The sequence below is a fragment of the Anarrhichthys ocellatus genome, unplaced genomic scaffold (assembly GCF_004355925.1).
Source record: "Anarrhichthys ocellatus isolate YVR2014 unplaced genomic scaffold, GSC_Weel_1.0 scaffold32, whole genome shotgun sequence".
NCBI lineage: Eukaryota > Metazoa > Chordata > Actinopteri > Perciformes > Anarhichadidae > Anarrhichthys > Anarrhichthys ocellatus.
Window position 1 is genome coordinate 2,171,325 of NW_022280062.1, and position 16,740 is coordinate 2,188,064.

The window sequence follows — 16,740 nt, forward strand, 5'->3', positions numbered from 1 at the left end:
GTGTAATATGTGTGTGTTTGTGTGTGTGTGTGTGTGTGTGTGTGTGTGTGTGTGTGTATATGTGTGAGGGGGAGAGAAAGAGAGAGAGACAGAGGCCTTGCGAACACAGCATGAGTCCCACAGGAAATGCTTGAAAGGCAGTATGGGACAGATTGGTGATGGCGCAGAATGGACTAGAATACTAAAAAGAGATATTCTACAGCAGAGAGATCATACTTTGATCAGATGACTCCTGCCAGGTTGGGACATTTGTTACGGTCGTAACCTCCACAAAAATGTAAATCTGCATGTCTGACAACGTAAAACTGCAAAGAAGTAATCTCTTCTGTACAAAGAAACTACGACAAAAAGAAATTTAATTGGATTTTGCGGATGCCCATTGTTGTTTGTTGATGCTCTTTGCCAGCTGATGCTTGTATACCAAATTTTATTTTACAAACAAACCCTGCTCTGAGAAGAGAACTACTTCATTATGAGATTTCTTTATTAAACTTTGCATTCATTGCATGCAGTGAAAGTATCGCACTGAAGTGGTTACCTCATCTGAATTGAGTGATATTAGATGGTCGATCAAGATTCTTATTAATCATGAGGAGGAGTGATTATGAAACAATACGTTATGAGTTAAGAAAGAGCAGTAAGTCCTTTTAGTATAGATATTATGAATGGATTCTTTCTCCATACTAATAGATAGTTAATTATGTACCTAATGACTCCTCACAAAGCGCTATATAATTAGTCTAGATGAGCCGAGAAAGTTCCTACTTGTTCTTACATGTTTAATGTTGGTGATTTCTCATTTCCAAATGGGAATGTGGGTGATGGTGGTAGAACATTAGTGTCAGTGGAGCGTGAGATATATCTCTGTCCAGCTATGTGTAATAACACCCAATACATATGAAAGTATTGGGGTGGTCAATCCTTTGCCACAAACTTGGACTTTCATATTTGATGGAGCTGACAAAATACTGAAATAATTTACAGACAAAAAAAGTACGTTATCTGACAGGGTGAGGTTACTTATATTTGGGCTCAGTTAGACCCCAGAGAGGTCCAACTTCTTAGAACTCTGATGAAAAAGCTCTGTATTTATTCATGATTTATTCATGTCCTCTTTCAAAATCTCATAATATTAGTATAACTGATGAAGTATCAATGTTATAAAGCAATGCTATGTGTTTTTTGAGCTGTTGAGGACGACATCTTCAGAACCCCAGGCTGAACATTAAGGTTTAACATAATCCAAGATGTTCATGTTCAATATGTTTTTTTTTAATTTGTGGAATTGTTTTGTATTTAGAAGGAAAAGTAAACATTTCCCTCCCATGAACATGTCAGTTTAAATAAAAATGTCTAAATACTTATGTATGCCTATTTATCTGTCTTTCAGTTTTGTATCTACAGCAGTTTCGACGAGAGTTTGCAAATTCTTTTAGCAAGTTGTTCACCTCCAGTAACTTGTAACAGTGTCGCAAAGCAACGGTATGCATTCTAACATAACGTATCATACTAACATACATGTTGACAAATCTCAATGAAATAGACAACCTGACGGATCTCCCACAACCATTCTCTCATCCAGAATCGTTTAGTCTTCTGCTTTGTTTGTCTCTCACTGCAAAGCATCTTTACAGCCAGTTGTTGCACCCATAAAGAGAACTGGATACAGCGTTGGAGGTGGGGCCCTGTTCATTCCTATGAATGTTGCTCAGTGGCACATGAAGCCAAAAAAAGTTTGGTTTCTTAATTACCTGGCTCTTCTGCACTGCTTCTGCATCCATGGGGCCCAGAGGGCAAGCACACAAGCGTCTCCTTCAACTCCGCCTCCCAGCCGCTTCATTTCCGCCTGTTCTCATTCTTCAGGGTGCCAAATACAGACTCTTTGTCACGCCCCTCAGTGTCTGACACCGAGGCACAAGTCACCTTTAAGCACCGGGCCTTCATGTTATGACAATTTCAATACTTTCCTGTCATTATTAGACGCTCGGAGAAAAGGTTCCGGGAGAGTGATGATGTAGTATAAAGACTGAAAAAACTATATGTGACTGCAGTTGGGACGAGAATGGGTTGCGAACAGAGGAAGATGATTAACTCTGGATTCGGTTATTAGAGCATTTTACAACTCTTAGGACCTAATGGTGTAAGTAAAGATTTACCTAAAAAAAATCAATGAAAAAAATATCATCTGCTGATTTACAGACATCTCTTTCCCAATGTCAATTTATGGGAAAAAAAAGCATTTTTGGGTTTCATGGCATCACATGACACACCCAGAAAGTTTTATTCCACCATTTGGCCACTATCTGAAATTGGCTTCAAAGCCCGGTGGTCTTCATGGGGGCTTAGGCTCATAGAGCAAGCGCACTAGCGAGACGCCTCCAAATTGCTCGATCTCTGCTCTCTCACATTAACGGCGTTTTTTTATGCCGAGGAAAATAGGCCTGTATTCGGCTATTAGTGAATTATACAACTTCAATTTATCATTAAAGTAAGTATTGTCCACTAAATTGTGGACAGGCGAGCTAACTAGGGAGCAACTGTGGAGAGGAAGCCAGCATTAATTATTCCATGCCACCTTGCTACCAAGCTAGTTAGCTATCAATCTACCAGAGTCAGGAATGTCAAATCATCAATCAATCATTGAAATAAAACACTTAATTGATCTCTCAACTGTGAAAGTGTATGATAACTACATTAACTCATTCATACGCCATGTTTTCATGTTTCATTATGTTCTTCAAACTTGTGGAGTATTTACATTTTCATCTATCGCACACCACAATGCAGTCATACCACATGCTCATATTCACAGTCGGGGGAATCGATACCACTTCACCCAGTAGCACCAGTGTGTCTCTCAATGTGCCCTGAAATAGGGTGTTGCTGGGGTGTCAGAGGATCACACCCCTGTATGCTTCCCACCTGCTCCAAAACCCACCCTATACGCTCTCATGTTGTAGCCACACACACTTTCTCACACACATGCATGCACCCACCCAGTCGGAGTACCCCTAGACAAAGAGCACAATGCACAAAGGTGATGTAGTGACAGATGCTCCTGTCACATACTTAGCATATCTCCACCTCCAAAATAGTGCAAGCGCAGAAGCCGGTCTGACTCTCTCACTCCACGGAAATCGGTGCTGCTATTCATAACTCATTAATTTCCCCGACGGATAAAAGCAGCTCTTAAACCACAATCCTTCACCCAATATTTATCCAATCTGACCAAATATAATAATTAATGCCTCTTTCTCTCCCCTCTCCTTCAGGCCAATATATTCCCCCTCTTCTTCCTCCCTCCCTCCCTCTCTAACCTCTCAGTGCCAAGTTCACAGATAGAGAGAAAGTACTTCCTGTGAGAGGCCGGGCCGCCTGCCAGAGAGACTGATCCACCAATCTGACACGTTAATGAGATCCTGGCCCACAGTACTGGAGTGTCAGGTCTCCTCTGCTGCAGCAGCAGCCCTGCCGTGACCTGCAACACACACCCAACCCACACGTGCAAACACACGTCTTTACTCATATGTGTAATTCTTTCACACATGCACCCACACGCACAGAAATATAAGCATAAATGAATACGAGTGAGTCCCTCTCCACACACACACACACGCACACACACACACACACAAACACACTTTGAGACGGGGAGGGTTCAGCTCCTTAAATCTGTCTAATTAAAACACCAAATCCCTCTACTCCCCTCACCCACCAACCCAATCCTCACTTCACAGCCACACACACACATACTCGCACCCCCCCACACCCCACAGACCCCCCTCCATCCCCACTGCCACCACCCCCGATTCCGCAGGAGAAATGATTATTAGGAATTTAATGGGGGAACGTTTCCCATCCCACACCATCTGGGGCTGGGGAATGGCACAAAATTTGAGGATGCTTGCCGACGTGGCGGTTGAACATTATTTTCATTTTTTCTTGACTGGTGCTCAGATTTCCAGACATTGCAGGAAAAACGCTCCTGATTACAATGAATTACCATAATATATTACAAAATAAAATGCATATATGAAAATGCATTTGTGTTTGTTTGTTTTCTTGTGTTACAGGTGAATGCATGAAACTTTTCTCAACTTCTGAGGTGATTCCTGTTCTTCTGCAACTTATTCCGATAGAAACACAATGTTTGTTTTGCAGTAATTGCGATACCACATCTCAGATTGCAAATTCACCTCTATACGATATACATCCCCCATTCCTGTCCTTCACCTCCCACACAGAGCCGGGCCATATGCTCTCTCTCTCTCTCTCTCTCTCTCTCTCTCTCTCTCTCTCTCTCTCCCTATACTTCTTTCTCCCCCTCTCTCACTCTCCACACAGCTTAATGAGCTGCATGAATGTAAGGGTACGTGTACACGTTTGACCCCGTCCTAAACTGCTGCACGCCACCCCGTGATTCCTGTGGGTGTGACCCCCCCCCCCCCCCCTTCCTCCTCCTCACCCTCGTCAGCCTCTCTCTGAGTCCCCAAGAGGGATTTGAATCTCTTCTGACAAGCACACACATGCATACTCATATTCTCAAACACACACACACACACACACACACACACACACACACACACACACACATAGCCTGCTAGAAAAAGCAGTCAGACTGATATGGTGAGAATTTCAGTGAATGGGATAAATAAGGCCTGTGATGAAGGATGGGGAGCTAAAGAGTTGCTGTTAGGGCCCCCAAGGGACCTCCAGTAACCCGGTCCTCCAGTTTTATGATGATACAGTAGGACAAAAGGATGAGTGAGGGAATGAAGACGGAAAAAAAAGCTTTTTTTGATAGAAAATTTATAAAACTCAATGTTTGTTATTTTCTTCTGCGAGTTGAATTTGTGATTTCAAAGATTCATCTTGACTGCTGGAAAAACAGTTCCCCAAGAGCAGCATGGATGTCTTAATCAAGTCCAAACCCAGTTTGAAATGCTTTAGAGAAATGCAGTTTACGTGGTATTCTGGTTTGGGATCTCTAGAACGGATTCATTCTTCCCACGAGAAGCTTCATTAGGCTTACTTTGTTTTTCCTGATTTTGCTTTTGTTGTTGCTTTTTTAACTCTCCACAAATAACTTTGTTCAAATATTTGCAAAGATTTTATCTTAATGTCATGTTTATCTGTAAAAACAAATATGACTGTGAGATCTCTCGTTAGATTAGCCTACAGTATGATGGCCGTGAATTATTATTTTCTCTATACAGAAACAAGACTTTGTGATGATTTGCCATTCAACTTCCACGTAATTGAATACATGTTGAAATAGGTTAACTTATCTTCATGCATGCTTACGTTTCTTCCTAATTGGCTTGACAGGACTTTGAAAATATTGTTCTTTATCTTTTCAAAGTGTCAAACTGCATACATGTGTTTGTGTCCTTCCTGTCTCTAAAGTCACCCACAGGCCTTCTCAAACTCAGTTATCTGATTTCCCCATGCGATCACATCATTCTCATACTATTGGTCCCTAAAATCACATTTATATAAAATTTCAAAAAGTCAGCCATCCTTCATTAGACAGGTGGTGAAAGTTAAGATTGTTTATGTCCTTTGGTTTTTTTGTTTGTTTTGTTGTTAACTTTAATTTCATTTGTATACAAGTGACTATATCAACTATTAGAACATGTAAAGTCACAGCCGAAGCTTGAGTTTTCTTTAAGCATTGCTTTATATGAACATCATTTTGCTCCTGTGTTGATTTATAATTCATTCATGAATTTGAATTGGACTTGGATAAAAGTTGCTACCTGATAACAAAATGTTTAAATGATCAGTATCTGTCTGTGTGTGTGTGTGTGTGTGTGTGTGTGTGTGTGTGTGTGTGTGTGTTTGGCCGCATGCAGTGAATGCAGTGAACGTTGCGCACTAACTCTTTTTGTACGCTTTTAGTCTGGATCAAAGATGGATTTAGCTATTTTCACTGGGTTTTAAATGATACATGAAGGGGGAATCAATATTTTAAAAAGTGAAAGTAAAAACATAATCCAAGCAACGAAAGAATAAACCAGTCCATCCACCCGGTGATCATCAACACGGTTAACCCATATCAATTTCATTTTTCACATAATTTCATTTACATCGGTTTGATCTTTCTTTCACTGGTATATGGATTTACCTTTATACGGTTAGTAAAATCGCCAGTGAACTAAAAAATGACAGATGCGTATACATTAATTTTATTCTGCATGTCTAGAATCATATCTTTATGTTATCATAAACATCTTTATGATAAAGAGCAGGAACGCAAAGTCAACGGGATTTAAAAAAATGAACTTTTCTTTTTGTCCATTTGGAGAGTGGGACCACCATCAACAGAAGGCGCTGCATCTTCAGGGAATACCAGTTCCACGTCTTTCCTGACTGGGAGGACTGGGATCTCTGGCTGACATCCAATACCTCGTGGGCATATTTGTCACATCAGCCATCTGATCGACTGAAATTAAATCAAATTATATCGACAAGCCTTTTTCACATAAATAATAATAACTCTGCGTTAGATTTGCGTAACGTTTTACAGATATCTAACTTTAACTGTTGGGTTAAAAATCCCACTTTAAGTGAAACTACAACATTTGTGTTAGTAAAGAAAATCATTTAGAAAATACATTTCGTACGGTCTGAACTAAATACATAAGAGTCTTCGCATCTTATGTTGCTATTATACAAAAGGCCTCAAATACGTAACCTCATTTGTCCGCCAAAACTCATAGGTTGTATAAGATTATTAACATGTAAAAAATAAAACGAATAATAATAAATAAATAAAATTACGCCCGGGGCTTGATTCATTAATCTAACTTTTTTTTTTTAATCGCCGTCTGCTGTCGATCATTTTCACAGAGAGCCGAGAAGCTGCAACATAAGTCTCTGACAGCCTCTTAGTTTTATTGCGACAAACACATCACAAAACATTAACACATTACTTCACGAATATTTCGATCCATAACGAGTTTTCAGGAGTGTGCGTGGACGTGTATAAGCATGTGTGTGTGGTTATGTGTGCGTGCGCGTGTGTGAGAGAGAGAGAGAGAGAGAGAGAGAGAGAGAGAGAGAGAGAAATAAAATATAAAGAATATTATCCAAAAATCATTCATCATTCGGGTAAAGTTACAAAATCAACAGAATTTATGAGTACAGTCACCAACATTGTGCAGAAATACTTGAAGTGCATCACAGCTGCTCTTCAGCAGGAACAAGAACGTGTAAAAAGTTCACATCAAACTATCCAAAACTGTCATTTCGTTGCATATCGATGGTCATTGTCTATTTTTTAAGGCATGTTGTTCGGATTCATGAAACACTTTGTTCACCTCACACGAAATGATTTCCCTTCTAGCTGCAGTGAAATACACAACAATGCAACATAAACCAATTTCAAATGTATGGAAGTTCACATAAAACGGTAACATTTTAGAATTTTACATCATTTAATAATATATTATCCACATTCAAATTGACGGACTTATCATAAATAAGCTTAAAGAAATAAATACAATAATTTACATTCACCTCGTTACCACACTATTTACTTCACATACAAATGCGTTTAGTATTTTTTTTTTCTCCAAAACCTCCTGTATTTATAGGACCAGTTCAGATGACATCCTCATCATCAGGTCTCCTGAACACGTGCACGTCTCCAAACTGGCTTTTTAAAAATAATTAATTTGTGTAATTGTTTTGATTAGATATTAGATTATGAGAAATGCCTTGAGTGGAAATAGACATATTTCATTTTTATAAGCAAAGATTGCATTTGGCTGCCTTGCATAGCTCAATTGACCTTTATTGCTAACAGACTGAATGTCTGGACTCCAATCATGTCTCAGCAAACTTCCCTGATGAGGCGAAACGTCTTTAGATTGTTCTTCCCCGGTAGCTGATTTTATTTCTCCACGAAAATCATTTCACTGACTGCTGTGAACCTGATTAAATAAGCAGAAAAATCTAATTTATTATTCACTGTATCACTTTTAAATAACCCATGTCATGACCGACATCTGCAGCGCAGCCATTAACAAAAAAATACACTGTAACTTTAAACAATTTGCTCAAAACCTGCATCTTTAACGAATTACTCTTAATATGTGGTTTCCCACTAGAAACACCAATGTGACAGTGAGCCATTTAATCTTAGTTTTCTTTAAATTACTCAGATTGAAATCATCGTATTTGTTTCCAAAACAAAGGCGTTCTTGTGTTTTTTTTTCTTTACACAGATTTGAGAACAAGTGAAATCATTATATATAGTTTGCAGATTTAAACACGTTTCAAAGAAAAACCAGACTGAACATTCAACACAAAATGACTAGTTAAAATGGGCATTCTTTGCAGTGCATCAGCGTGTCTGGAGTCCATTTCGTTCCACTCTCGACATCTGCGGGGGGAAATTGCATCGCTTCTACAACTTGAACTTTGTCCAGCTGATTGATTAGTTGTGGAAAGAGCCATTAACTTCCCCTTGTGCTTGGAAGGACTGGCTGCGGACGTGCAGATCGTAGGGGAAACGGCCCTCTGGGGAGACTCGGTACATGGAGTTGTGCGCAAGAGCCGTGCGCCCTGGCGCACTGCAGTAGCGCATGCCATAGTGGCTGCCTTTGCTGTAGTCTGGCGGATCTTCGTGTTTTAGGGAGAAAATCCCGTTAAAGTTCATCGGGGGGCTCAACTGGCCGTCGAAATGCGGACTCCCGCCCTCTGGGGACGGGTTCTCGTAGTAGGGCTCGTACGCGCCGCTGTAGCTGTAGTGTCTGAACGGCTTGGCGCTGCTCTCCAAGGTGCTCCCGCTGTGGCCGGGGGGCGTGTTCACGTCTGAGCCGGGGTACGAGTACATGGCATCGTAGGGCGATCTTCCAGAGAACATGACCTCCCCGTTGTGGTCTGTGAGGAAATTCCTCGCGTTCAGCTGCAAACAACCGGCCACCAAGTTGGTCGTGGGCTGAGATAATCCTTTGCACAAAGTCTGTACGAAGGCGAGGAGGTCTGGTCTCTTCCCTGCGCTCAGAGTCTCTGACAGGGCCCAGATGTAATTTTTAGCCAGTCTGAGGGTCTCAATCTTGGACAGTTTTTGAGTTTTTGAGTAGCACGGCACAACTTTGCGCAGGCTCTCCAACGCGTCATTCAAGCCGTGCATCCGGCTGCGCTCTCGGGAGTTCGCTTCATGGCGCCGTACTTTGGACCTGTCCGTCTCCGGCTTGCCGGACCTCTTTTTTCGCGGGCCCCGCTTTTTAGGAAGCCCGTTGTCATCCTGGTCACCCTCCCTTTCGTCCTCCTCTCTGTCGGAGATGTCGTCCTCGGCCTCCCTCATGTCTGAGTTGGAGCTGTCTGCGTCGTGTTTTCGCTGCTCCTCCAGACTCTCAGGTAAGCCTTCACGGGGATAATTGGCACCAAACCGCGGCTCACACATCACATGAGGTTCCTCGAATGGCAGTGTCAACATATTTCCTGTCAAATGAAAGCCAAAACATAAACTATGAGGACAGGGAACTACGGCGACGTCTTTTGAAGGTTGTCAGTTAATTACCTTGTGAATGGGTCCTCCCAAGAGGAAGAGGGGCAAATTGGCAAGCAAGGCCAATGTCATAGCTTGCTACCTTTTCAAAGACACTCAACTTCATTGTCTTTGGACTTAAGTAGGAAAAAGCCACCTTGTTTTAAGCCTAATCACATGATGTTTGGTGATGATACGTGATAAAAGCCTATTTGTATTTTTTTTTTGCCAAAGCGTTGCACAAAAACAACATTTCAATCAATCAAACACAAACTCTTAAAGTCAACAAATGAATAAGTAAAATCGCCTAACAATAATGCCGATAAGCTACTAACCTCAGGTCAGCGTGCACCTTGCATGTTCCCAAATAGCTCCTCTGAATCTGTGATGCAGCTTCTTCTTCTGGAAAACCACAAATTAAAGGAAAAAAGCTGAAACCATGCGCACTCTCCTTTCCTCTGACTTGCTGTGTTGTGCTCTTCCTCTTCTCTCCTCCTCTCTCTCTCTCACTCCCTCTCTCTCCCTCTCTTTCCCTTCCCTCTCTCTTTGAGGAATGACACTCATGCCAACAGCGGGTACCCATGCCATCTGCCGCTGACGTCTTGTGGCAGCCGAGACCACGTGCTCAGTGTCCCACGGGACCTCCATTCCGTACCGATCATCTGGCAGCTCGGGTAATGGGCACCGGGAGGCCCGCGTTTACCGTCAAAAACACAAACTGGATAGGGATAACAACTAATATCTGCATCTCCTCGTGTAAGAAAGATGAATTAATGTATTTTTGTCTGGAAAAAAGAGAAGACAAGGGATGTGCGAGTTTGCAGGCATCCTCAACAGGTTTGATAGATAGAGATAGATAGATAGATAGACTCACTTTTGACTTTGTATGTATTTTGGTCCTATTTTGTTCAAGAATTTGCACAAACAAATCTAGGAATGTAAAAGATGTATAACATAAGTACACAGTCTGGAAAGGTCTTGTATAAAGACCTGCCCTACAACCCCAAAAAGAAGATAATTCAATGACATTCAGTGAAACCAATTATGAATGTATTTCAGACAGGAGGTGCAAATAAGGAAAACAAAAGACACGTTATGTCAAAAAAAGATTAAAATTACATAGAGACATACGGTTAACTTGAATGTTCTGTTTGGGGTCCTCTTGCTCATATGATTTGGAACTGATGACTAGTTCCTGCTGTTGGGTCTCCAACCACATCTATAAAACAAGGATGGACTCGTCGTACTTTATATGCAGCACTAACTATTCCCAAATCCCACAATTGTAACAGTTTATTCATAAAAGGTCAAACAGGAAGTTAGACCTCTCTGGGGTTTAACTGACCCCCACACAAGTAAAGTCAAAATGAATATCATTTTGACTTTCGGGATAACATTCTGCACATTTCTCTGTCCACTGATGACTTTTATTTGCAAACAAAATGATTGTATGTATTCGTTCTTTCACAGCACATTTTGTCATCATCAGCCCAGTTTGTGGCAAAGGGAGGGGTCTGCAGCTCAATGCTTTTCTATACATATTAGACCATAGTATCCTCATTTCAGCAAATGTCCATAAACAGCATTTGTTTAAATGACAAAGCCCTGCAGCTGTCTGAGTAATGTTTTTTACTTTAACTGAGTACTTATTCTAACCCAAACCACGATCTCTTCCCTAATAAAGTCGTTTTCTTGCTTAAACCTAACCAAACCTTAAACCTAGCCTTGGCGCATAATAAAGCTGGGATAGTTTGTAACCGTTTTGTCAGGCACGGACAGTAGATGTTGTTGTGCTGATGCTTCAGATCAGAAAACACTTCTTTGTGTTGTTCTGGAGGCAGTAACAAACAACATATTTTTGTTGTTTTATTTGGGGGACTTGAGGTGTAAGGTCAGACGAAAAGTACTGTAGTACTGTATGTGGTATGTTACGTTAAAATTGTATTTTTAATTATTTAGTCATCTGCAGATTATTTTCTCGATTTATGGTTTGGTCTAAAAAAATTTTTTTAAATGATGAAAAATGCTTGCCACAGTCACAGTTCCTCATCGTCAAATGATTTGTTTTGAACAACTGACAGTACGAAACCTAAAAATATTCAGATTATAAGAGAGAAAATCGGTGCATCCTTATTTTAGAGTTGCTGCAAACAATATATTATTCATATCGAATTTAGCATTTTTTGCTTTACAAAATCATTATCAAAATAGTTGATGTTCATTTTCTAATCGATCGTCTGATCGACTAACCAATGCAGCGCAACATCAAAATTCCAGCAGCCTCCTCACATGCAGAGGATGGTGCGATACCAGGGGGGCGTGCACAGTGCTGGTACCTCAGGACCGTAGACATTAAGTACACCCCGTGGAAAAGGCCCAGTGGCACGCTGCCAAATCCACACTGGGGCACAGCTGGCACTCGATATGGGTATATGCACTCCTCAGTTATGTGTAACACACAAACACACACACACAAAAGAGCACACACAAAATGTATGCCTGTGAATGACCTTGTTGCAAGGAGAATCAATTAGAGCGACTTATCAGTCTCTGTGTATTGGACATTTTAAGACACCGACTGGCAGTACGAGCCCAGCGGCAGAGTGCTGCGGCGTTGACGACACCTTGGTGTGAGTTCAGAGCACGAAAGACCACGTGAAGGTAGTGGGTGACAACAAAAGCATGTGTACACACACACACACTGGTGACTGTGCATTCACTTGACCCCAATGCGTGTGAGACAGAGCACCAAACATGTGTTCACACAGATATGCAGGTAGTATGTGTGAGCGTGCATGTGGACAAACACCTACTCTACACGAGCACACCCAAACTAAAACAGTCTCTTTATAACAGCCTTCCCCCCCAAAATGCCTCAGCTGGTCTTCTGATCGTTCTGGTCCAGCGCGCACATACACACACACACACACACACACACACACACACACACACACACACACACAGCAGCATCTGATGAGTCAAACTCCCCATCTCAGACTAATCAGTTGACTGCACTAATTGCAAATGCAAATATGCAAATTTATATTAATTAATTACTCCACTAATTAGTTCTCTTGTCTTTTCAGGTAATAAATCATGGTGTGGTTGAGAGGGAAAGAGAGAGACATGGCAGTGATCTTTTGTCTGCCAGAAATCCTTGTTTCAGGTCTGAAGCTGATCTTGTGATATGTTTAGGACGGTTTTCACTGAAAACTGTCGTCCACTGAGACTCCTTAACTTTTTTTTTTTTTTCTCACAACAATCCTAACCTAGTTAATTATTAGAATCGATGTTTTACGTGTCATACTTCAAGGTTGGAAGCATTGTAATTTGAGAGGTAAAGCAAATAGCAGAGGTTGGTAAATCAGTGTGTCTCGCTGACAGTTCTTGCCTGTCAGCTCTTTTAATTATCACATTATCAGCTTTTATAGGCACGGTGCATGGTGTAGAGCTGCAAATGAAGGCACCGCTGATCGCATGCTGAGTCGCAAGCGTTTTTCAATTGATGTCAGCAGATAAAGGGAGTTTGTTTTCTGGAGAATGAGTGCGAGCCGGTGAAGTGGTTGAGGATGTGGTGATACAACGTGAATCCATCCAAAATCTAATTGACTGCATTACTATTAATAGATCATTTCTTTAGTGAAACCCTGTGAGGCAGAAGAACACTCCAAACTGAGCCCCAAAGGCCAAGCATGTATTTTTTTTGAAATCCCGACACTGACTCTGTAATTAGCCTTTTACTGTTAATTTCCAGTTGCTCAGCGATCTAACAACTCTCACTATTTATTTTGCATCGAGGTGCATGTACAAATTACTAACGCTCAATAAGGAAATGCTTAAATACAAGTGCAAGAAATTTATTTTGAGTTACTTGTTGATAGCTAATACCAAGATGAATACCTCGGTTGCTGCTGTTAAATCATGTTCTCACCCAGTAAATCTGATGTTGATGAATTTTTTTACTGTCTTTGTTTATTTTAGAATGCTCCCAAATCTATGATGTGCTACTTTGCAGCACCTCAAGTGTGTCTAGTCTTTTTCTTTATTTGTGGGGATCTGTCAAAGAAGGCAGAAAAAACAACAAGAACGCAGGCAATGATGCTGTAGTCAAGACCAATTTAATTGAGTCCAAGACGACTCAAAGACACGGTTCAGTCAAGTCCGAGTCAAGACCATAATAGGGAATAGTGTCCTTCCAATGTTAATACAGTGATTAAGGAGTTAGGATGTACAGAAATAATAGCTATAACCAATATTGAACCATCTTCTAACGTCAAACTAATCATTGCATAGAATTTAGGTTTAAGAACCATTACAGGTTTTGACAGATCCATTAAGGAAGAGGTGGAGGTTTGTTTTTTTCATGCATTGTGTTGGTAGAATCAGGCAACATGTTATACGACTGATCCTAAATCAGCAGCCAGAAACAACTTGACCAGTTGTCTGTAGCACGCCTGAGATCAAGACAATTCAGAGTCCATCAATGCATGAGACCAAAACAAGTGCTAGACTTTAAAAGAAGTAGTCTCGAACTCCAGTACTACAGCTGTGGTTGTTATACTGTACGGGAGTCCCAGGTGGTCTGTGGATTGTGGATATAAAAACTCCAGGTTTAGGTAGCGATTGCGGCTTTGGATAGATTTGAATAATTAACATGTACGTCACTGTTTACTAAGTCATTTGGGTGTCTAAACACAAAGGTAAAAGGCGATGTCATCACCTAACTGTTAGTTGCTACAGGCAGATATTGGGTTGCTATTAGCAAATATAGTCAGTGAATGTTTTCTTGATACGGTCAATAAGAACATTTTGAGATTTGGCAGATGAGTTGGTTAAAAACATGTCCTTTTGTTGATCAACCCTGTCTATGATACATTGTTTACCCAATTACGTTGTGGATACAGACGTAATTGCTGGCTGAATTATGTTCAGAGACGTCATCTTTTTTTTTTAGCGAATGAAGGGATTTATGTACGGCACAGGAGACGCATAGAAGTATTCATTACTAACAACATTTCTCCATCATGTTTAAAAAAAAACGTATATGCTGTAACATCTATAGAAGACAGAGTTGTAAAAAACATAGTTTGGGCGGCAGAATATTCCCTCTGAACATATTCACTGCTGCAAATTATAGGACACATAATGTACTTTCAAGCAGACAGGGTTGCTTTAACAGGCCAGCCAATGATCAAACACACTGCATAAAAGAGCATAAACAATATCCAATTAAAACGCACATTCAGGTATTTTAATTGTCAAAAAACATCTATATTATTAAAAAACTAAACTGCTTTTTTTTCTCCAAACACTTGACTTGATTGGAGTTTAATGAACTTTGATCATTTCAAGTATTTCATCGTTTCACAAGTAACTCAGCGAACCTTACATGTGTACAGCACTATTAGCTCAGAGTATATCTGAACACAGCGTTATATGAGGGAAACATGATTGATTAAGGTGTGTTTAGTGATAATCAGTGAGTAGAACATGGGGCTCCATAGTGACAATGTTTGGTCAGAATCAGTCAGTATAATTTAGAAGAAAGGGAAATTAAGCCGGCGTTACATTACAGTCATTTTGTAGATGATTTTGTCCAAAGCAACTTCTAATTAGAGCGTTCCAACTCAAAATAAACAAGACCTAAATGTCATCAAGAATTGGAAGTCCAGGCTGTCAATGGCGAGAGTCACAATTTATATGCGACCTTGATTCCAAAATGGATCACAAGTTGTAAAACACTCTTAGTGGACAAGTTCCATCTTGGTTTCAACAGTGAAACACGTTCAACAATCCACAACCACCCACCAGCAGGGTGGATGTGCAGAGGAGGGCTGAGGATTGTGGGACTGATTACCAGAGGCCAGGTCCTGGACTGGTGTCCTCCAGCTGTGCTGTTCTACCCAATTAGAAACTCCATATGCTGCCCCACTCAGCTGCTGAGTGGCCACACCTCCCACCCACACAGGTGGGAGCACAGTGTGTTTCCGTGTGTGTTTGCCTTTTGTTGTCTATGCAAACAACACAAACACTCCAGTGTGAAGGTAAAAGCAAAGTTTCTCCTGCACCCATTTGTTTTTTTGAGAGCTGAACTCTCTGAACTCTCTCCCTCCTCTCTTTTAAGACTCCCCATGTCCAACTGCTGCTAAATCCCCATGTCCAACTGCTGCTAAATACAGATTGATAGTTTTTTTGTTCTTTTTTCTCTTATTATATATATATTGTCTAAATTTTTTTTTTATCTATTGCACTGTATTCACTTTATATGTTTATATGTTGGACTAGAGAGAAACGTCTTTTCAACTCCCCTGTATGTCCACTACATTGTGGAATTGACAATAAAGCAAACTTTGAACTTTGAACTTTGACTTTTTTGGATCCAACATTTTATAGCGTACAATAATATAATGACCCGACGGAGCTCATTTAATTTTTGTGTGATGGTCCACACAATACTTTCTCAATCCCAAACCTTTTCTTTACACCCAAACAAAGTAACTCTGATTGTCACTGCTCCTTTGATAAGAAACACACACAGGTATTTAGGTGGGTGGCACAGAAGTGCTAATAGTATTAAAATATGGGGATATGAATAATGGATATGTTTTTGAAGATGTATAATGTAAAGATGTTAGTCCCGTTTTTAGACAGAGATGGGACGCAGACGTGGAATGTTGCTGGAGGCTCCCGTTTCTTTTTCAAAGCTCAATCTGTTCGCACACGTTCAAAGTGGCTGTTACAATCTGTTGTGGTAGCGACACTTCCATACCCGGAAAGTGATGGGATAAATAAAACGTGTCAGACTTCATATTTAAGTAAAAGTCACGTCTTTAGCTTTATACAAGTATTTTTATGAAATGTATGATAAACTCAGAGGAGCTGGTGTCTGACCTACAGCAACTGTCATCATGTGAATAAACACAAACCCATTATTCATATTCTGTGACATGAGGGACATGGTTGCAGGTACTCATTAGTATGAAATTAAGTTTTAAAAGTGTTTTATAATGCATGTGATTCCACTTTTTGTAGCAGCTTTGCTTTTTTTTTCAAGCTTGAAGCCAAGAAGATTGACAGGTTTGTAATGTCGTTTTCTCACCTAATCGACACTTCAAGTGTTGATACGAGGCCTTACTCCCTCTTCTCCCATCAACTGTCCTCAACTCCCCGTCGACTCGCAGCGTTTAATATCACTTCTCATTCCTAACAAAGTGGAGCACAGAAAGAGTTTTTAGTGTGCT

At 40.6% G+C, this 16,740-nt stretch overlaps 1 protein-coding gene across 1 annotated transcript; it reads right to left on the reverse strand.

The window, feature by feature from the left end:
- Positions 1-7,033: 7,033 nt before the first annotated feature.
- On the reverse strand, positions 7,034-9,976 carry neurod6b (neuronal differentiation 6b). Its single transcript, XM_031865369.1, has 2 exons — positions 9,835-9,976; positions 7,034-9,453 (listed from the first exon to the last, which is right to left on the reverse strand). The coding sequence occupies exon 2, from the start codon at positions 9,446-9,448 to the stop codon at positions 8,444-8,446; it is 1,005 nt and encodes a 334-aa protein (XP_031721229.1). The 5' UTR covers positions 9,449-9,453; positions 9,835-9,976; the 3' UTR covers positions 7,034-8,443.
- Positions 9,977-16,740: the final 6,764 nt, after the last annotated feature.